The sequence below is a fragment of the Archocentrus centrarchus genome, chromosome 24, assembly GCF_007364275.1.
Source record: "Archocentrus centrarchus isolate MPI-CPG fArcCen1 chromosome 24, fArcCen1, whole genome shotgun sequence".
In the NCBI taxonomy this organism is placed as follows: domain Eukaryota; kingdom Metazoa; phylum Chordata; class Actinopteri; order Cichliformes; family Cichlidae; genus Archocentrus; species Archocentrus centrarchus.
Genome location: NC_044369.1, coordinates 18243540 through 18265000, shown reverse-complemented (window position 1 = coordinate 18265000; position 21461 = coordinate 18243540). Strand labels below are relative to the sequence as shown.

Below are 21461 nucleotides of genomic sequence, written 5' to 3'. Positions count from 1 at the left end.
CTTTATAACATCAACAAAATACCATGAGATCTCATATGGCAAGAAACTGTTTTCCTTACATGATAAACCAGTAGGAACCATCTCATTTAAAAGTTTTTATTTGAAATGATTTTTAAATACAAATAATATATTTTTCCATTTACAATGACAGTTCCTTTGTAAACAAAAGTGGCAGATAGTCATTGGGTGATCATTTGTCCAAACTGAGGCAACCTGCCGGCCAGTTGCCTGGATAAGGTCTGTCATGGGTGAGATGGTATATTTAACCTTGCTGCAGTCCCCCCCCCATACACACACACACACACAGCGTAAATCACTGATGCTACATTCTATTGTAGAGTGATAAATATGCAGATTATAATATTACCTGTTAGCATACACCTGCTCTGAACACAACTACAGATGAGTATAGTTTGTGCATGTGAGATTGTGTGTATGTGGTGCTAGGAGAGCATGCTTACACTTTTCTCTCTCCCGCACGAACATGACACACGAGTAAGCACTGTAACGGAAAAAAAATATTTAAAAAAAACCCCCCAAAACAATTAAGCGTTGCATGGATATTTATGGTGATAGATTACACATTACTTTTATAAACTGAAACTGCCAAGTTGTCAACATACAGTGAGAGCCCACAGTGCTACTCAAGGAAGCTGTTTTTTTTTTTCCTCCCAAAGTCTAACACATGTAAAAATCAACGTTAGATTCGAACAAAACAAGACATACATTTATGTGTTAAATTAATTTTAACTACAGATTTAAAAAAATAAAACACTGTAATGAAAATGGGAGCCTGAGCTGCTTTGTGTGCATCAGACAGAAAAATTAAAACCTTCCAGGTTTGGTGGGAAAACGCTCCATCGCAAATGGCAGCAATTGCACAACTAAACCAGTTCTGCTGAAGAAAAAAGGTGCTCGCCAGAAGAAGCCCAGTCTTACACTACAAGTTTAACAGCTTTTTGTTCGAGGGAGTTCTCAGATGAGTGCTGTGTGCGCCTAACAAGGATATCATACTCACTTTTACACTCACAATGCACAAAGAACTACAAAGTAACTGTACTTAATAGGAGGCGTTGTGATGGCAAGATCGGTGATATGTATCCCAAGACTTATGAGCTACAGGTAATTATGGAAAGACAAAAAAAAAAAAAAAAAAAACACTAGATTGTTACACAAAAAAAGTTTTCTTTCTGCTCTCTCAGGATTCACTGGTGCATAGCACCCAAGGGCTTGTATGTTGCACTATTTGTTGTATTCATAAGGCCTTTTTCAGACAAGGAGTTCACACTGGAATGTGCCACAACTGTTTAAAAAAAAAAACAAACAAAAAAAGGATGGATAGGGAAGTCACATATGTGTGTGTGTTTCTTAGCCCCATAAAAGACTGAAGACACACCTTTAGTTTAATTAGAGGACTCATTCAAACAAATCCTAACACTGCACATTTCTTCCCCATTTCTCCCAGTTACATTGGAGGTCACATTTCCACTCAAGCTCCACCTGCTTTCAACCAACCACTGTCTCTTTTGGAAAAATACATTTTAAAGTGAATCACAGGGGAACAACAGATCAGATCAGAATCCATCTGTAGAAACATATGTCAAACATATGAATAAGTACAGACAAATCAATGGCTGGTATAACAGTGGAAGTAAGTAAATATCCCAATGGCTGACTTGGTTGTGATCCCCAGCAAGGAGGACTAAAGCTTGCACTTCTGTGGTATAAACGTACAATAGAAAGTATCACTGCTGTGGAAAACATTGGCGCCAAGTGATATTAAAAACAGGAGCAAGTGTGTTGAAAATGATTTCCATATGGAGATCAGTGTTTTTAATTTTGCAAATGGAATTGGCGGTTATACATCCCCACTCCCTGTCAAGAAAAGAAGAAAAGAGCCCATATAATAATAATAATAATAATAATAATAATAGGTCCTCCAGTCCACAGTGTATCCATCTCTCATACGTGTACAAAGACACACAAGGTTACATACCATACACGCACTTGCACTCACACCCACACCCATTCACACAAAACAGGCCTGTTAGTATTCACAGAATTCTCTTCCACCAGCAGCGGAAAGTGAACAAACAAGTCTCTGTAGAAAAGAGAATTTCAGGGTTGGTGGGGTTCGGGTCACCGTCCATGATTCTGTAAAGGTTAAATGGAGGAGGGCTCTGTATGTATAAACTGTCCCTGGTGACTGTGAGTGTTTGTGGCTTTGCTGCTCCTCACTGACTGCTTTCTGACTTGAGTGGGGTCAGCAGTGAATGTGTGGCCAAGTCCATGGGAGGGGAAGGGGGAGAGGACCGAGTGCGTGCGCACGCTCAGTCGTTGTCCTCGTCGTCATCTTCGCTCTCCTCGATGCCGTCGCTGTCCTCCTGCTCCTCGTCTTCCTCCTCTGTGTCGGGGATGTCCCACTGCGGGTGGTTGTCCAACATGGCCTTGGCCTCGTGGACCTCCAACTAAGGAAACACAAGGACTTGTTTTAACACAAGGATGTTTTGCAGTTTACACTTTCAAGTCTATGTGCATTATTTGCATAAATCATTAACATTATTATTTATTATGAGGCTGATAATAAACTGAATCTGCCTTGCTTTATTTAGGACAATTCCCTGCTGACAACAAGCTGCATTGTTATATTATCTTAGTAAGGACTCAAATACCTACACATAAACAGAGTTCCCTAACATTTGTTATGTTTCGTGTTTGATACTAATTATGTATCATGCTAGAAGTGTTTCTCTCACCTGTGTGCTATTTTATTTATTTATTTTGTGTTTGGCCCATACATTGTGCCACACCTCTGCTGACTGTAACGCATCATTTTTTTTTTAACATTTATCCTCTTTAACTGTGATGAAATAGCACATATTAATCTTTTTCCTTTTTTGTTTCAAGCTGTAATTTACAGCCATATACAGTATGTCTGTGTGACGTGACTTTTTCACTGCAAACACAACATGCTCCCTGAATTAAAACAGCAGTCACATACCCGCTTCAAAAAGAACAACACTGAATAACACTGCTTTTTTAAAGATACATTTCAAGTTAAAGGTGATTAGCTGTGAAATAAATAAATTCTTTACTGACAGGAGAAACATCAAACCTTAAGTGCACTCAAAGTGCTCGGCCTATAACAATGCAACTCATGCTGCTTCTGGCTAGCAGCCAATACCCTCCTTCCTAACATCTTGGCAGCAATCAATACCATTGTTCAGCGAGCTTAGCTACATTTGGTTGCAGCTGGTGGGTTTATTATTCCAGCCACTTTGGTAACGAAAACCCATCATATCCAAGACAATTTAAACTGATTGGCTCAGCAAGCCAGTGGAAGCCCCCCCCCCTCTCCCATTCAAACACACAAACACACACCTTGAGTGGTTTGATCTGGTCCAGTCCCAGGTAGGAATCAGAGCGAAGGATAACAGAATATTGGTAGTTGCCCGTTTTGGAGGGGGCTGAAAACTTGAGCTCCACCTGGAAAACAACACATGGAAGGACACACACACACACACACACACACACACACACACACAAATAAATATGTTAATTTCATGTTTCTTGAATTAATCGGGTCAGAGAGAGATTAAAATCCCTTTTTTCACCCCAAATCTAATCACAGAAGCATTCAAGGTGCAGTTATATAGCTGGGTGGTTGTTTCATGTACCAATTATGCATCGCGGCTGAACTGCAGCGACTGATGCAAAAATACAATCGCCTCCATATAAACAAAGACAACCAGTTTCTGTCTCCATAGAAACCACTAATGCACTAATCCCAAAGGAGGTAAAGGACAAACACTCTGAATATTATAAACTTCCACAGTCTGCTGTCACCGATGATGCACAATCATCTAGCAGCAGAGGGCCACAGCGTGGTAGGTAATTACAAATAAACCACAGCATGATGATGAGGTCCAACTGTAAATATTAGCCCAACATTGCCTCAGGCTGTGATTACTATGTTGTGCAATTACATATGGAAAACAGCCCATTATGAGCACAATGAAGCTAATTATTATTCAGCGTGTCAACACAGAATGAGCTGTGATCATAGCCGCTATTAACTGTCCCGGCCAGAGATGAAAGCACAGCATATTAACAGTTACACAGTGCGAAACAACAGAAGGAACTGTTGAAGTGACAGACTAATTGATTTCTTGACAGTGACCTGCGACACCTCTCATTACAGTCCTTGAGTGCGGGGGGGGGGTTAGCTGGTCATGCACATTTAAAATGGCCTTGTCAAGCTTTTCCCTTCTTACCATCAGTCTGTGCTGTTGCTGCAGAACACCATGATCAGAGGTGCAAATTGTGCAAAACAAACAGACACGCACACACACACACACACACAACTCTGAGGAAATAATGACAAGTGGCACAAGTGCAAAGGGTTGCCTAGCAACGGCATGTGCAAGGTGGCACAAGAAACAGGAACACACTAACTTATTAAGACCTTTCTACCTCATATGGATTATTGTGTAATCCACATGATATTTACAAAGTATTTTAATATAAACACGCAGAACTGACTGTACAATGATGCATGTGCCAATAGCATATATATATAACTGAAGCAAAAATAATAATTTTGATGATCTATTAAGGGTAAATGATCCATCAAGAGGTCACAATATGAAATAATTTCTTTGAAAAGATGAGTCAAAACTTCTCCCAAGAGTCACCCCCCCACAGGCATAAGCTCACGTCCCGTGCCAGTAAATAGTTAGTGCTGCAGCCTCACCTCTTCTGTGTCTTTTAGTGTGCACACATGGCAGGGCATGGAGACGAGGGTATGCTCTCGGCGGTCAGCGATGTAGAGCCACCACCACTCCTGCTTCTCCTCTGGGAAGTAGAGACTGTAAACTGGGTGCGTCACCTTTGACTTGGTTTCTAGCAGGGCCCGCTCTCGCCGCTGGATGCTTTGTTGCAACGCCTCCCACTCCTGACAGGCAGGTATGAAAAGAGGACGTTAGCTTTGATACAGGCAGTGTTTTCCTTCAGTTTATCAGCTGGACCTTAACTCTGTAGTCTTCTAAGTGAGATGCCTCCTACTCCTAAATCTTAATAATGACGTATGCACCCATTTAAAGTTCTCTTACCTCCTCATCGTCACCGCCCATCTCATCGACTTCTGTGTCGCTCTGTTTGTCGCTGTCTTCGTCTCTTTCGCTGGGGGAATCCTTGTTGGCTTCACCCTCATCTGATTCGCTGCCTTTGTCTGATGCATCGTCCTCTTCCTCCTTTGCTGCCGCAGCTGCTGCTGTCGTCGTTGTTGCTGCAACTTCCTGCGACACCAAGATAAAAAAAACAAAAACAAAAAACGATAGGTTATGTTGAAAGCGCCGCTGATTTTATAATCATCTGAGAATACGTGCACGTTAGCATTAGTTTAATTCAGGTGTAAGTGAGGTAAGTGAGTGGATGCTTACATTTCCTGCCACACTGCCATTGGCCTGCTTGTTTTTGGCAGGAGCAGGAGTGGCCTTCTTCTTGGTTAACTTTTTTTTCTTAGACTTGGCTGTCTTCTTAGCCCCTTTATTCTTGTTCTGCCACACTTTGGTTTTGGTTTTACTTGTGTCTCCTTGCTTTAGACAAAAAAAAAAAAAAGATAAAGTGACCATGACAAGATTCTTTAAACCATTGAACTTTTAACATGGCCATATGTGGCCCAAACAAACTGATCATGAGTGTGTGATCTTACTGCTTCTTCTGTAGTGGCAGTTTCATCTCCTTGACATGGCAGTGACTCCTGTTCTTGTTCAAACATGTCCTACACACACCAATAGGCAGAATTAACTGATGTTTTCCAGTCATGCATACAGTCAACAGTGCACTCTAATGGTCATCCACAGAAGTGCATGTGCAAGGCAGCAGAAGCTGCTTTCTAGTAACTTACTACTGCAGGGGTATTAAACTCCAGGCCTCGAGGGCCGGTGTCCTGCCGGTTTTAGATGTGTCTCTGCTTCAACACACCTGAGTAAAATATAGAAGTCATTATCAGGACTCTGGAGAACTTGACTGCATACTGAGGAGGGAATTCAGCCACTTGATTCAGGTGTGTTGGATCAGGGACACATCTAAAACCTGCAGGACACTGGGCCACGAGGCCTGGAGTTGAATACCCCTGTACTACTGTGTCAAATATGGTGGTGTTGAATCACACGGAAACATTTCTTACCGCCATCCGTTTCCTGGTTAATGTGACGGTTACTGTGACGATTGAGCCTGCTGTGATGTTACTACTGTCTTCATCGTCAAGGACTGCAAAGACAAAGAAATTTTAATGTCTAAATGTTAAACACAGACAAATACAAATGTACACACGTCTGTCTCAAATTCCTTTTAATGATTAAAACTGCAACTGATCAGCAGTTTAGCCACACCAGGCTTACAACACTGAGCCATACAAAAACAACCACCAGCCTTTTGACCATCATCTACATTGTTTTGGTGCCAGTTTTGTAAATATCAGCTTTAGAAGCATTAAATCAGAAAATACACTGATCAGGCGTAACATTATGGCCACCTGCCTGTTACTGTGTTGGCCTTCTTCCCATTGTGCATCCTGGTGCCAGGTGTTCTCCAGGTAAGCAACACACATGCACCCAGCCATCCACGTGATGTAAAAGAAAACTTTAATCAGCCAAAAGAAAAATCTAATCAGCCATTGAGCCAACTCAATGGATCTGAGCATGTATGGTCAAACTGAGCATCAGAGTTGGGAAGAAACATGATTTACTAAGTGACGCTGTTGGTGTCAGATGAGCTGGTCTGAGTATTTCAGGAACTGCTGATCTACAATTTTCCCATACAGCCATCTCAAGGGTTTACAGAGAAAGGTTTTAAAAAGAGAAAATATCCACTGAGCTGCAGTTCTCTGGGAGAAAATGCCTTGTTGATGTCAGAGGTCAGAAGAAAAAGGCCAGACTGCTTAGAGGTGACAGAAAGGTAAGAGTAACTCAATCACTTAATACAACCAAGGCATGCAGAAGAGCCTCTCTGAATGCACAACACATCGAACCTTAAAGCAGATAAAGCAGCAGAAGACCACATCAGGTACCACTCCTGTTATCCAAAAACAGGAACTGAGGCTACATTTCAGCTGTCAATCTTCTGTTGTCAAAATTGGACCTGGTTTCATGAGCCTCAATTTCTGCTGTGACAGAAATCAGTCACTTGTATGAGGAGTGGTGATGTATTGGTGGGGGATATTTTCTTGGCACGCTTTGGGCCCCTTAATACCAACTGAACCCTGCATAAATTACAGAACAACTGGGTATTGTTGCTCACTACGATCACAGTGTACGCATCTTCAGACCGCTGCGTCCAGCAAGATAACATGCCATTTGTAACACAGATAATGCATCACAAAGCTCAAATCATCTCAAACTGATTTCTTGAACATGTCAATAGTCTCGGATGGCCTCCACAGTCACCAGATCACAATCCAATAAAGCTTCTCACAACAAAGTTTACTGATTTTTTTTTTTTCCCCCCTGGTACAATAGCTGTGTCATGAGTTCTGAAAAGAGGGGCATATTTCTTGGCTCTTTGAGCAAGTAGTATCTAGTTCCATATGTACAGCCAATATATCCAAAACTGGGCACCTCATATTAAACAACATAGCTGGATACATAACACTAATGGCCAGAAAATAGTCCATTTAAAAACAGCAGATGACCCTGCCACAGATCTATGCTATGGCCAAACAAAGTATGTCTTTCAGGACTGACCCTGTAGTTTGATATCCATGGTGATGTGAGGGAAGCTGCCCAGCACAGCCATGACCTCGTCGTACGTCTCCTCCCCAAGAAAACGCAGCATGTTTCGTCTGTCAGAGTCCTTCAAACTCACCAGGTCCTGGAGGGTTCGCACCTTATACTAAAGAAGGGAGGAGGAGGATAGCAGTGAGAGACTACATGACCTGCTGACCATAAAGCATCTTTATCTCACATTATATTGCACACAATATGTGTGCACATGCAAACTCTTGTGAGATACCTTCTTAGAAATGCAGTACCGGAGGTGCTCCTCTTCAAAATGAGGCAGCTGCAGCAGCGGTGACTTTGACTCCTTCAGGCCCTGAGCTATCATCTGGGTCAGTTTCATACAGTTCTCTATTGTCACGAGGCGAGGAGCATTGAAACCTGAGGAGAGCCGTGCATTAGCATTTATGAAAAGCATACAGAGGGATCATTAAGTACCAGTGCAAATAAAATAATATTAATAACGGTAATCAATGATCTGTCATAATGTGTAGTATTATGTATGCAAACCTCTGCTGTTGGCCATGAAAATAAGCTGACAGCCCACATTGATCATCTCCTGGAGGAGCGCTGGAGTCTTCTTCACCACAAACCTCTGATCTGGAAAAGAAACACAACATGTTCTGAATATATATATATATAAAAAAACCCACAAAACTTTATGATCTGAGTCATGCTTATTAAATGAGTTTTCAAATTGGAAACTTCTTAAATAATTATTATGCACCACATTTTTTAAATACTGAACATTAAAGTGTGACTGCACTCAATTAAATGCAATACTACACATTTTATAACTAAGATTAAAGTTTGTCTGTGACAAGGATTTTGCTGTGTAGGATGTTATCCCAATAAATTAAAAGATAACAACTGGTCATGAGTTCATTGTGCTAGCCAAGTATCTAAATGCCCTCTGCCCAGAGGGCTGTACGACGAAGCCAGATTAATGGTTTAGCGAGCGGTGTCGAGCTGCCATACAAACGTGTGTATTCATTTGATGCAGAAAACGTATAAATGCTGTTAAACTTGATTCTAATCTTTTTCTTACACACAGGACACCCATCAAGAATACCAATTCATTATGTTGGCAGCTGGTAAAAAAGCCATCACTAGGAACTGGCTGAAGACAGAAGTTCCTAAATGGGAAGATTGGGTTGATGTAACGCATAATATTTATATGATGGAAAGGCTGAATTTTTACATTAGATTAGAATATGGCAAATTTACAAATTATTGGAAAGATTGGTTGGATTATATATCACTGCTGAGATCAGATTTTGGTGAATAATAGTTTGGGTTTGGGGGAACCCTTATAGTGCTACAGAGTGTAAATAGTTTGGATGTAGGTAATACTCAGTGAGAAGATTGGGAGGAGAGTATGGACAAGAGAACCTATTTTTGTTTTGGAAGTGTTGGGATAGGATGTGTAATATAGAGGACAGTAAAGTAGTTTTGTACAAGATATGTACGAAATGTGTGCACAACTCTTCATGGTTGGTGTTGAAAAAAAAAAATGTGTAAATGTTTTGGATGTACACTTGTTTGGAAAATCATTTCAATAAAAACTGAAAATTAAAAAAAAAAAAAAAAGAATACAATTCAATCAATAAGTAATTTCACTTTGATCTGATAAAATAATTAATTTGAATTAAAAAAATTAACCCCCCACCTTTTTTGTTATGTTCATTCATTATTAACACGTTATCTTATTTTTTTTAATTAATTAATTTATCTTTTTGTCTTTTTATTTTAGATTTGCTTTATTACTCAAAAGATATCGAGATTGTCCCTGAGTTGATATTGTTCTGTTATAAGTGTAATATTATTTTTGAAAAAGTAAAATAAAGTATTCTTAAAAAAAAAAAAAATTTCAAGACAATCTGGCACAATTGTTCAAAAGGTTTATGGGGGCTGATAAATGAAGCTTCTTCACCCCCCCCCAAAAATTAATATAGAATTATATGCTTTCCCTGATGTCATCTATATTTGCATTTGTATCTAACACGATGCGTATCTCCGTAAAAGGCAGAAACTGTCTGTCGAGTTCCAGAAATGGGAAATGCAGTGGCTGCACAGACTGTTGGAGATTAAGTTGTCAAGTCAGAACATTTCATTTTGAATACACAAGCTTTTGTATTTGTTTATGTCTGCACTGCTGAGGGTATACTGTAAACGAAGTTCAACAGTCAGACCTTCTTTGCGTTACAGAAACATTTTAATGAAATAATTTGACAAATACAAATACTAATTGTATAAAATTTAATTCAGTATCATAGAGCATGTGTCCTACCTTCCTCCAATTCCTCAGACACCTCCATGCGAGCCAAGTGAGCTAGCACCAAGACCCTGGCCTTCAAACTGTAGGGATAGTAAAATGGAGGCTCCTTCTTCTTCACGTTGATATTTCCTAATTCACGGATCAACTGCAGGACAGTTGGGAGAAAGTCGTTATAATATCCTGTACTGTACTCTTCAGAATATTATCAAACCTTAACGTTGCTATTTGGCTCAGTCACACTAGACTAAAGACTGAGCAACTGTTAGGAAGTGGTTGTGGTGACCAGCTGGTTGCTCAGAGGTTGACAGTGCAAAAACCTCAGCCTTTTGACAGCCTTCAATCACACAGGTCACCTGGTACGAGGCAACCTGTCTCCAAATAATCAGTCTCATTTGCACTGACTGCGACTGGCAAAGGTCTGCAAACAATTGGTCCATCTTGTAAACGCAGACAGGTTGCCAACACATTGTAACCAATCTGAGTCCGTCTACACCAAAGAGCAGAACTAGTCTGTGATGTGTCTCTTCGTAATAAAGGATTCAGCTCAGCTGGTTGTGTTCTGGTTACATGCCTGTGTAAAAGCGAGGGTGCTGAGTACTTCTGTCAATTTGCAGTTACATTTCTGAATTTCTGTTTCAAATCTATGAGGGTCTGACTGGACTCTGAATGTATTAATATTAATTTCTGTTTAATGTAAATTTCCTTGTATGTAGACGGCAACAGATTTGCCATTTTTGCCAGCTTATCCCAATTAATCGCTACATGTAACTACCGACTTGACTGCACTCAATTGCAAACCGAGAGCACACTGATTCAGTCTTATTTGCCATCCTGATGTACAAAAGTCATCAGGCCTGGTACCCATCTTCAAAGCAGCCATGGTCAATGATTTTTGTCATACTTTGATCTCCAATCACTGTTTTCCCAAGTGTGACTCAAGCATAAGTTAGCCCATTTCAGGAGTTCGTCTGCTCTAGCATTTCCTGAAGGCTCCTGTAAAGCTGTTGCATCAGCAATGGAAATAAATTAATAAAAAGTGACCGGAGCTTTTAGCATCACTTCCTGTTTTTAACCCAAAAAATTAGCCAGAGATCAAATTATCATCATTGTCCCTCAAAGAGGCCGAAAAAGCCGTTAAAAAATGAAGAGAAGAGAGAGTAGGTGTCTGAGTGACAGATTTGGGCTTTTAGTGTGATCATATTTTATCTTACACATAAAAAGAAAAACAATATCTGGACATAACATCTCCCTCAAACGAAGTTTCTTCTCTGATGAAGCTTCTTCCACAGAAGCACTCTGCTGTTTTACCTGCGGCACTTCAACGTTGTCTGTGGGTCGTATGGTGGCCTCTTTGTTGTTGCGAGGGTCAAATTCAAGTGCTGCCGTCAACACCATGATTAACCCTGGAGGTCGCAGTCAGTCAAAAACAGAATTCGTTAATGCAATGAGGAACTCCAGTTGTATACAGATACAACACACCTTTATATTAATCATAACTAAAAAAAAAGCATCTGTACCTTTAAGACTGAAGTGACTGCACTTGCTAACCATCTCCAAATCACATCAACCACATAACCTTTGCCAAGTAAACTAAACCATGTGCTACTCTGTGGAACGCTGCAGTACATGAACCAGAAACTCACGTTTCATGTTCATGTTCGGTGTCTTGCACATAAAATGCATGAAGAGTTGAGTGGTGTTTATGAGGATCTGGTCTCCACTGTATCGGATTGAGCGGTACCACCACGTCCCCTAAAGTACAAAGGGAAAAACAAACAGTATGATGAATCCAGATTATAAAAAGATATGCCTTTCATTTCTACTTGAAATAATGGTGAAAATTTACCACAACAACTGGAAGGATGACCATAAAGGCAAGTCCATAAACCAACAGCACCTACAAAATGAAAATAAAGAAGATCTTCACAAGTCTAAGAATTTGATCTACAACTGTCCATATAGTGGCTTTTGATTACAATGTGGTTCTTTGGAATACAGTGGCTCACTGCTATAAAAAAAAAGTTTAAGGGTAAAAGCTACAATGAAATAATGGACAATACCAGCATTGAGTTCTTCTGGTCAACAATCCAGGCAGGCAGGGCAATACCAAAGCTGGTTGCTAGAAAAGGGAGACATGAGAGGCAATAACTAAAACAGGAAACTTCCTCTTTTACATTCTGGAGGCAATCCTGAAAGCACTCCTCTGTATAGCATAGGAAATGCACATTACTTGTAAGGGTGGGCTATCTAATGATGTTATATTGTTGATGATCTTAATATTTTCAGTGAAAAGAACATCATATCATGGATCAGCCCATTCCAACTTTTCTACTCTACTGAACCTAGCAAAGGCACGGCTGGTTGTGACACAATGAGAGTGATGCTCACAGGGCGCGCTACTCATCTCTGAGGTGCAGCGGTAGGTGAAGACGACTGCGGTGTGGAAATGATTTGGGTGTTCAGCATCTGAACAAGAAGTTTGCAGAACTGTTGGGACGGTTGATAATCTAAACACGATCTTAGTCTACCATGTTGAAAATTTATCTTCACTGAAGGCAGTTTGGGAAGCCATCAGGTAGTCTGATGTCTCTGGAGGCAACGCTTTACTTTTCTGGGGCTACAGGTGTAGCCAGAATGTCTAAATAACAGACAACGATATCAAGACTTAAGACTTCCTGTTCCACGCGCCAGTCAATGCAGATTTTTAAAAAGCTAAATTGTTGTCAGATGGCACGACTGTTAAAAGAGTGCACGCAATCTCTTTGCTCTCTACTCTGTTCGCCTGCATGCAACCGATGCCTGCTCAAAAGTGTCAACAAGGTCAGTAGAACTTTAACTACAAGCAAACTACAAACACAAACCAGAAAACTTACAGTACTAAAAACTTCCTTTGCTTACAGATTCTGCTCCATATCAGAGGCAAGCAGCCTCAAACAGATTCTGATGAACATACCATTTTTAAATTGGCTTTGTTTCTAGTCACAAACAAAGTAATTTATGTAAAACTATTACACTGCTTGAAATGTACATATTTAATAATCTGAGTTTAAACAATTACATTTCAAGAAGCTGGAAAATCCAAATATGTGCTAATTTTATACTCAGTAAATGTGCGTTATAGAGCCCCACAGACACAGAGAGTGTGTGTGTGTGTGTGTGTGTGTGTGTGTGTGTGTGTGTGTGTGTGTGTGTGTGTGTGTGTGTGTGTGTGTGTGTGTGTGTGTGTGTGTGTGCATTTTATTGTTTCATACAATCTGTTTCAAATTATTTACTACCAGTTAACAAGAAACTGTTTCACTAACATTAGCAGGGAAGGTGCAGCAGTGCATTAAGCAGGTGTACATGAGATTAGCTTTACATACCTCCTGGACCATCTGGGTTTCCATACAGGTCCCAGTTCAGCCGTGACTGTTCATTGGTCAGACTACAGAAAAAGCAGATTAATTAATCATCCCAAAATGCTGGACTAGAAGAAGCTGATTACCCTTTTTGCAGGGAGGAATAAAGTCAAAACCAAAATGTCACTTACGCAGCGTAGGCTTTGGCAATTCTCATGAATGTGGCCTCATCGCCCCCTTTGTCAGGGTGATACTTGAGTGACAGTACACGATACTGCTTCTTAATTTCTGTCAGCGATGCACCCTGAAACATAAATGCACCACATCACATATACTGTAGATAACAGAGACAATCAGCCATAATTTAAAGTATACTGAAAAGTCCCAGAAGTCCAGAAACATACGTTTTGATTAGAAATAAGAGGTGTCTCTAATACAATAAAATAAAAGATGTAACTGTTTGTAATGTGTGTGTTTACCGGTTCCAAGTTGAGGATTTCATATGGATTATACTCCTGGTACTCCCTGTCCAGCTTGGACACCTTGTAGGCTAGCAGCAGGAACACAAGCCACCCAAATAACAAGGCTGCTTTCCTGAAAATGTTAACACACAAACAGGGAACACGAATAAACATCTGCGCTGTAGAGCCCGTATAAGGCATGTGTCATTTTCTGAGATTCTTGCAATGACTATAATCACAATAATATAATCCTGCAATTGAAATGACCTTTACCATTACAAACCACAAACATTAAATCTTAATAGGAAACACTGGGAAAAAAAAAACAAAAAAAAAACACAGACAAACAGAAGGACATGCCAGGCTCTGCCACTGTTGTTGTTTAGTATTTATGCATCAAAGTTGAACTTGTTTCCATGACAATGGCAAAAAAAAAAAACCTGTGGCCTGCTCTGCAGCATCTGTTGCCTTGACAACAGCTCACTAGCCAGAGTTGTTTGAGTTGCTCAACTAGAAAAATACATGATGGATTCCTATAATAAACACTATCGCTATGATACAGTTGTAAGAGGGAAACAGATACGGAGATTTTGAGAGGAAGGCTGAGACGATCACTATGACTTTCTTCTAGCTCAGTAAACATGCTGTGTGCTTCCACCGGCTTCTGTACCAAGAGCAGCCATTCAAGGGAAGGATTATAAATGCCGGTTGTTAAATACTGAGTGTAAACACAGGATGTGGGTCTAGTGATGGAGCAAGAGAGGAGTAAGTGGGCGTAAAAAGCTGTTAAACTGCTCAGAGTGAATAAACAGCATTGAGAATAACCAGGACGATGTTAAGATAAATGTTAAGCAAGAACGCTAAATATTTACAGCCACAGCACACATCACATGTAACCAACACAAGCTGGACTTGTGCCAAAAATTCATCAAAGCAAGCACACACAAGCACACACACACACACAAGCCAAACATGCACCGCAACATATTCTCTCTGTCCAGCTGGGAACACACAGAGTGAATCTTTATGCTGTCAGAAACAAGTACAGTGCTGAGATGATGACTGAGCATTCACAGTGTTATCAGCTTGGGCAAGTCCCTCCCAAACAAAAGCAGTGATGTGACATTCAACAAGAAGGCAAACAACAAAGCACACAAGCTTGTTATTATACAGCCCAGGAAGTCCTGTCCAAATATAAGTCAGCATAATTATATGCACATCGTCATTTTCTTTCAGCTGGTCCCTTTGAGGGTCACCAAGGCAGCTCATCTGCCTCCATCTTACCCCCATCCTTAGCATCCTCCTCTGTCACACCAACCCTCTGCATGTCCTCTTTCACTACATCTACGAATCTTCTCTGTGATAAAGATATTTCCATGAAAGTAATCAAATTAAAACTGCAACCAGCTTAAGAGAAACACATAACAAAAGTCCCATACATAACTGAAAACAATGAATAATTCAGGAGAGCAATCAGCTAAAGTAGTCTCAAGCCAGCAATAAATGAGAGATCATCTTTCATAGATGTTACCTCCAGATATATTCCTGGGAAAGGAAAGCCGAGGAAATACTCCAATCAACAAGAAAACTGTGTGCGAGGCAAGCTGCTAAAAGTACAAACCCAAATCCAACTCAGCAGACTCACTTTAGTGTTGGAACGATGCTCTGCTGCGACTTCATCAGCCTGAGCCGATACCACAGACATCTGCCGTGCACCCTCCGCAGGCTCTTCAGACGGAGTTGTTCTGAGAAAAGAGGAAACACAGTCGCAGTGAGGATGCATAATAACACCACAACAATTCACATAAGATGACTGACGCTTAACTGACTAGACAGAGTGAAATCTTGTGGCACGAAGAGGGTTTGATGATGTTTGCTTCAATCAGCTCGAAATTTGTATTACTTTATCCTTTTTGTAGAAGGTGGAAAAATTAAGATTTAATGAGTTTAATGGCTGAGAGTTAATTAATCTAACTTAAAATCATAATAAAATATCTGCTGTCACCATGATAACCGGTGACCTGCCACTCAGCTACTCCCAACAGACCAGCTGCATGAAGTTTGAGACCATAAGTTACATAATAGCTTGCACTTGATACACACTGTTGACAAACAAAAAAAACGTACTAAGATAATGCGCTGATAAGAAGCTATCAAGGAGAAGGAGGAGGAGGAGGAGGAGGAGGGGAGTCAATAAAGGTGCAAAGGCGAACTTAAGCGCCTGCCAAGATTGACGCTGGCTTTTGGTGTTGTAGCTGTACTGTTAGCTCCTGTTTCCAAGCGCCTGTTTCACTGGGTTGCTTCTGAAGGGAGATCCAAATGCAGGCGAACAAAAGGACAACTGGGTAGTCATCTACAAGCCAAACTACCGCCAAAAGACTTCACGTTACACTAGCTCATGTTAGTTAGTTAGCTCAGTTAGCCCTGAGCCACACATCAGGCCTTACCAGCATTTTGATCCCGGGGCCAGAGGTAATATGTGGCCGGGATCACAATAAGTCCGACGAAGGACGTTAGGAAATAGAAAAAGGTATTGCCGCTGTCATCGTACTGGAACTGTTGCCCGGCCATTTCGTAGCGGCGCTTGGGTCGCCCTTCTTCTCCACCGCTGCGCTTCCCCCTTCAAGCCCAATGTGTGATACCTGACAGACCGTTAGCTACCTAGCCACAGCCCAGGCAAGAGCGCTCGGTGGTATGGGTGCATCAGTGTACGTGGTGTACGCCTGCGCAGTGTGGTTTGCCTTCTTCTTCTGTTAGTTTTTTTTTTTTACCTACCTTTCCCGCGTGTTTACTGACCCCTAGAGGTGGCGGAGGAGATAGCTGAGCTGGAAGTATTCAGTTCGAAGTATTTAACACGAGATATTTAAATGCGGTTTTTTGTTTGTTTGTTTGTTTTGTTTTGTTTGTTTTTGTTTTTTGCAAACATCACATATATGACATGACTTTAGCCGAAGGATTACATGATCAGATTCAGTAATTTCAGAGAATTATTTCAGCACAATTCCAAAATCCAGGGACAGCAGTATTTGAGTGTCACTTAGAGAAATATTTTGATCTAGGCCATTAGATTTTTTTCATTTTTTATTTAATTACGTAACGATGTAGAGACTATGCTGGAGTTACATTTAAATCGTTACTTAATAGTACAAAATATAACGACTAAATAATTTTCTAAGAAGCATCAATGATATTGACTGTATTACCTTCAGTAGAACACTTATTATAATGATTCTCGTTCTTTTTTGATGAAGCATTTCATTCAAAAAGAAACTGTAACATTACACTGAGTGAAAGTTTATCATTCAGTCCCTTTGGTGGCAAAGTCTGTAAATATCCAGAAACTCTCTCTCTGCCTCAGTAACAAGTCACGATCTCCTTGGACCAAAACATCACTTACTAAATGTATTAGGGTTAAGCAAGACAGTCGAAGACAGCCTCAGCTTTTCGTCTGGTAATCTGAAACAAAAAGATCAAGCTCACGAGCAGCAATTCCAAAGGCATCAACTCTGAGATTAAAATCAGAAGAAGAAGGCTGGACACAGAAGACTTTCAACTGCTTTGGTTCCATCATATCAGACTGTAGGTTCTCTAGTAACCTGGTGGAACCCCAGAGAGGTGTGGAGGACAGAGAGAGATAGAGAAGAGTGGTGGGCACGTTTTCACAGTGACAGTTTCCATATACGAAATGATCACCAGTTACTATGTAAGCTATTTTAAAAACAAGTTATTTATTGGGCCAGTTATTTCCATACATTTTAAACATATTGGGTTCATTTGCTTGATTTATACTTGAATGAAAAAAATACTGTTATTTAATAATAATAATAACAAAGTCCATCCATCCATCCATCCATCCATTTTCTTCTGCTTATCCGGGGCCTGGTCATGGGTCAGCAGCCTAAGCAGAGAAGCCCAGACCTCCCTCTCCCCAGTCACCTCCTCCAGCTCGTCTGAGGGGGACCCCAAGGCGTTCTCAGGCCAGAGATAATATAATCTCTCCAGGTTGTCCTGGGTCTGCTCCGGGGCCTCCTCCTAGAAGGACATGCCCGGAACACTTTGCCCAAGAGGCACCCAGGAGGCATCCTCGTCAGATGCCCAAACCACCTCAGCTGGCTCCTGGGATCACTGTCCTAGTGATCTCAGAAGCTAATAATGAAGTATATCACTTTATTGTAAGCTATTTGTTCCAACTAAATAATAAATGGATCATATAGCATTTTTCTGCTCGAGCACTCAAAGTCTTTATTTAGGTCATCTTCATTGGTAGATGACCCGTTCAACTTCATGAGCCACAGCCACCCCAAATAGAACACTTATAAACAATTTAAGTAAATGATAGTATTTTATTTGTATACTGTATTTGGGTAATGTCAATTCAATTTGATTTTTGTATAACTGAAATATGCTAAAAAGCGATATGTCAAATCATTCCCCTTTCTTGTCGAGCTGTTGAGGCACACAGTGGTCACATATAATATCCACATATTATCAGCTCTATAGATTTCAAGTAGTGCCACGCTAGGAATATTCAAACTAAATCTGACTTTAATTATGTTATTAAAATCAGAAAGAATACCTTTCTTATTTAGATATACACCAAAATTGGACTTATTTTGCCTTCAAAATAAAAAAAAAGAGCTAGGTTTGTCAATTAGTAATTTGTTTTGAAGGCTATGAAATGATTAATGTCACCCACTCTTGGTTGTCTATCTGATTAGTTACACACTTGAAGACTGCTTTAAAGGGCCCTCACTCTCTGCTTCTTTCTACAGTGAAAGCATTTCTAAGTCATATCAGGCACGTGTCTGCTTGATTTCTCAGCTACGGGCAAAGAATTTGATGAAGTAATACAAAATATTTTGCTCTTTGCAAACGGATTCTCTCACATGTGCAACATAATATCATCCAGATGCTTGCGTTTCAAGTCAGGCACAGTAGCGTCAGAGGCGGGATAACCAACAGGAAGTAGCATCAGCAGCTTCTCATTTGCTGGGCGTTTAAGAAGGGGCCTGAGCTTGGGGCCGCAGTTGAGGGGCGTCGACGTGACTGTAACAAGACCCACGTTCTGATAAAGCAGATGGAGAGGAAACAGTCAGATTCATGTGCTTTATTTTTGGATTTCACAGGAAAGACAAAAACTGTATTCCTTAGTGGTTCAAAAGATTTCAGTTTTGACCTGTAATGCTGCCAGAAGGATCCCACAGGATATGGACACGCTGATTTCATTGTAGTAGTGTGTCTTTTTCTTGCCATTTGGTAGAATCCCATAGGTTTGTTTAAAGATGAGGATCAGATATGGAGCAACATCCAAGTACTCCTTAATCCAGTTTGTTCTGCAAGAGGAGGTAAGTGGTTAAAAAAAAAAAAGCAGCGTCCTATCAAATTAGACAATGAGGTTATTTTACTTTGGAAGATAATAACTGAAAATGAGTGGAGAACTGAATGTTATCCAAGTTAGTACATTTAACAAGTCTAATGACAGAAATGTGTGTTTGCCTGCAGTAAGAGTATGTTCACCTCAATCTGGCCAAATCCTGGACCCATTTTTCCCCCATCCTCTGGCGGTAGTTCATCTCCTCCTCCTCCTCCACTATCAGTCTAATCTGATGCTTCATATCTGGATCTGACACCACGACGAACGTCCAGGGTTCTGTATGTGCTCCACTAGGTGCTGTACCTGCTCACAGGAAGAACAGAAAGACAGAGAAAACTCTTCAAAATCAAGCTAAAACTAACATCCTACAGTGAATCCTAATTGATTATGTTTTGATGACATTTCATGCCTGCAGTGCGAATGACATTATCGATGATTTCCCGTGGGACCGGCTCTGGGCTGATGAATCGGACAGACCTCCGCTGGTTCATCAAAGTGTAAAACTCCTCGGATCTCTGCAGCATTGTCTCCTCAGGGTAACGCAGTGGTGAATAGGGCACATGTGCAAGGCTCTCCTCTTCAGTGCTGTCCCCCCAGTCACCATCATCATCATCTAAAAGGATGACCGACAGAGAGAGATGCCCGTAAAATACAACCCAAATTCCAAAAAAGTATTTCAGTATTTCTGGATCACATTCAAATACAGTTTCTCCTTTGCATTATTGAGTTTTAACCTGCATTTGTGGATGTCACAGTGACCTGTGTTCACAGATAATGCAGATAATGCTTTTTGGAAGTGTTCCTGAGCCCATGATCTTGGGATTTCCATGACAGAATCATGGCAGCTTTTAATGCAGTGTCAGGTAAAGGCCCGAATATCACAGACTTCCAATGCTGATTTTCCGCCTTGTCCCTTGCACACAGAGATTTCTCCAGATTCTCTGAATCTCATGTGCTGTAGATCATGAGATTTTCAGTGTTCACAGTTTTACATTAAATAACATTATTCTGAAATTGTTCCACAAATTGTAGATGCTGTTTTTTGCAGATTGGTGAACCTCTGCCCATCTGAGAAACGCTGCCTTTTACATTTTACACAATTTTACAATTTTTTTTGGTAACTGGGGTTAAACTTTAAAACTAGTGGCCAAAATAAATACAAATGGAACAGCCTGGCATGCACACTACACCGTGAAAGACAGGGCTCTAATGTGCCAGAGAGATGAAAGGTAACTTATTTGTGCACACTGTCACCTTCATGATCAATCATAAAAGAGCACTGTACACTGCAAATCAGTATTATTTTAAGCCATTTTTTCTATATTTAATAAGTGTGAATATAGCATTAAAATAGGAAACAAAAATGTTTAAAAGAGCCTCAGAGGGTCTTATCTGCTAGGACTAAGTGCTGGCTTTGCCAAGTTGTGGAGTGTCATTAAAAAAAGGGAGGAATGTTATGTAATAGGCCTACAACCAATCAAAAAAAATGTTTTTTCAGAAGTCCCTTTTATTATGTAGAACCTTTGCCAAAACCTTTTAGAAACATTTTTATTAATCTATAAACTATATTCTAAATTCTTTTTTAAACAATGTTCAATTTATATTGCATGTAAATAGTTGTGGTCGTTTGGAACAGTATGCAGCTGACTCCAAGGAATGCAACCAGCCAAGCAAACAAACAGAGTTCAGCCATAGAAAACAAAACACTTCAGGTCAGATCTCACCTCCGTCTTTTGCTGTGGTGTCTGTATCATCCTGTAAATCCTGGTCCACCCATGGCCTTTTCCCCCCTTTTGTCCCCCCTTTAGTTTTGCTTGGAGACGTGGATGAGGTCTCCGTTTCCCGTGATTTCACCAGCATAAAGCCTATCACCAGGCACAAAACTACCGCCAGAAAGGGCGTGAACACGGACAGGAGTGCCATGATCGCTGGAGTGCAGAGAACAGGCCAAGGGCACTCGCTCTTTGTGTAGCTTACCTCAGCTGAACACAGACTTGATATTGTGAAACACTGTTACAGTTATTCAGGGAGGGCCTATAGGCTGAGTCAGAGCAGCCTTATTGAGAAATAGCCCACTGGCTTCAGGCTCGGCTATAAAATGAAATAAAGCACAGATGCACCATAGGCTGTCTACTAGGTCATCAAGATAAGGACCAACATAAGAGAGATTTAGGTCAGTGTGAAGTCCTACCACTGTGAGGTTAATATTCCACTTCACATGTGCTGATTTCA

The 21461-nt window shown here is 40.6% G+C and overlaps 2 protein-coding genes across 3 annotated transcripts; both read right to left on the bottom strand.

The window, feature by feature from the left end:
• Positions 1-82: 82 nt before the first annotated feature.
• sec63 (SEC63 homolog, protein translocation regulator) lies at positions 83-16426 on the bottom strand. Of its 2 annotated transcripts, none has more exons than XM_030721744.1 (20): positions 16303-16426; positions 15501-15600; positions 13874-13988; positions 13586-13698; positions 13419-13480; positions 12117-12175; positions 11903-11953; positions 11700-11808; positions 11365-11459; positions 10069-10201; positions 8289-8378; positions 8014-8159; positions 7746-7893; positions 6191-6273; positions 5714-5782; positions 5442-5597; positions 5112-5297; positions 4754-4954; positions 3382-3486; positions 83-2468 (listed from the first exon to the last, which is right to left on the bottom strand). In XM_030721744.1, exons 1-20 carry the CDS (start codon positions 16424-16426, stop codon positions 2331-2333), a joined length of 2283 nt encoding a protein of 760 aa, XP_030577604.1. In that variant the 3' UTR covers positions 83-2330. The 2 variants fall into 2 exon arrangements, with proteins under 2 accessions (XP_030577604.1, XP_030577606.1); XM_030721746.1 differs by having other exon boundaries at positions 83-2178; positions 3466-3486.
• A 1440-nt stretch (positions 16427-17866) lies between these two features.
• On the bottom strand, positions 17867-21216 carry iyd (iodotyrosine deiodinase). Its single transcript, XM_030721768.1, has 5 exons — positions 20954-21216; positions 19639-19842; positions 19373-19532; positions 19032-19188; positions 17867-18920 (listed from the first exon to the last, which is right to left on the bottom strand). The coding sequence occupies exons 1-5, from the start codon at positions 21150-21152 to the stop codon at positions 18738-18740; spliced, it is 903 nt and encodes a 300-aa protein (XP_030577628.1). The 5' UTR covers positions 21153-21216; the 3' UTR covers positions 17867-18737.
• Positions 21217-21461: the final 245 nt, after the last annotated feature.

Bases quoted from the DNA above. Each gene is read 5' to 3' on its own strand.
- sec63 (XM_030721744.1), bottom strand. From the start codon at position 16,426: ATGGCCGGGCAACAGTTCCAGTACGATGACAGCGGCAATACCTTTTTC. The intron at 11,460-11,699 runs GTGAGTTTCTGG...TGCGACCTCCAG, and splicing joins ACCGAACATGAACATGAAAC to GGTTAATCATGGTGTTGACG. The intron at 4,955-5,111 runs GTAAGAGAACTT...CCTGCCTGTCAG, and splicing joins TGGGCGGTGACGATGAGGAG to GAGTGGGAGGCGTTGCAACA.
- iyd (XM_030721768.1), bottom strand. From the start codon at position 21,152: ATGGCACTCCTGTCCGTGTTCACGCCCTTTCTGGCGGTAGTTTTGTGC. The intron at 19,843-20,953 runs GTGAGATCTGAC...TCATCCTTTTAG, and splicing joins CACCACAGCAAAAGACGGAG to ATGATGATGATGGTGACTGG. The intron at 18,921-19,031 runs GTCAAAACTGAA...CTGCTTTATCAG, and splicing joins TCCTTCTGGCAGCATTACAG to AACGTGGGTCTTGTTACAGT.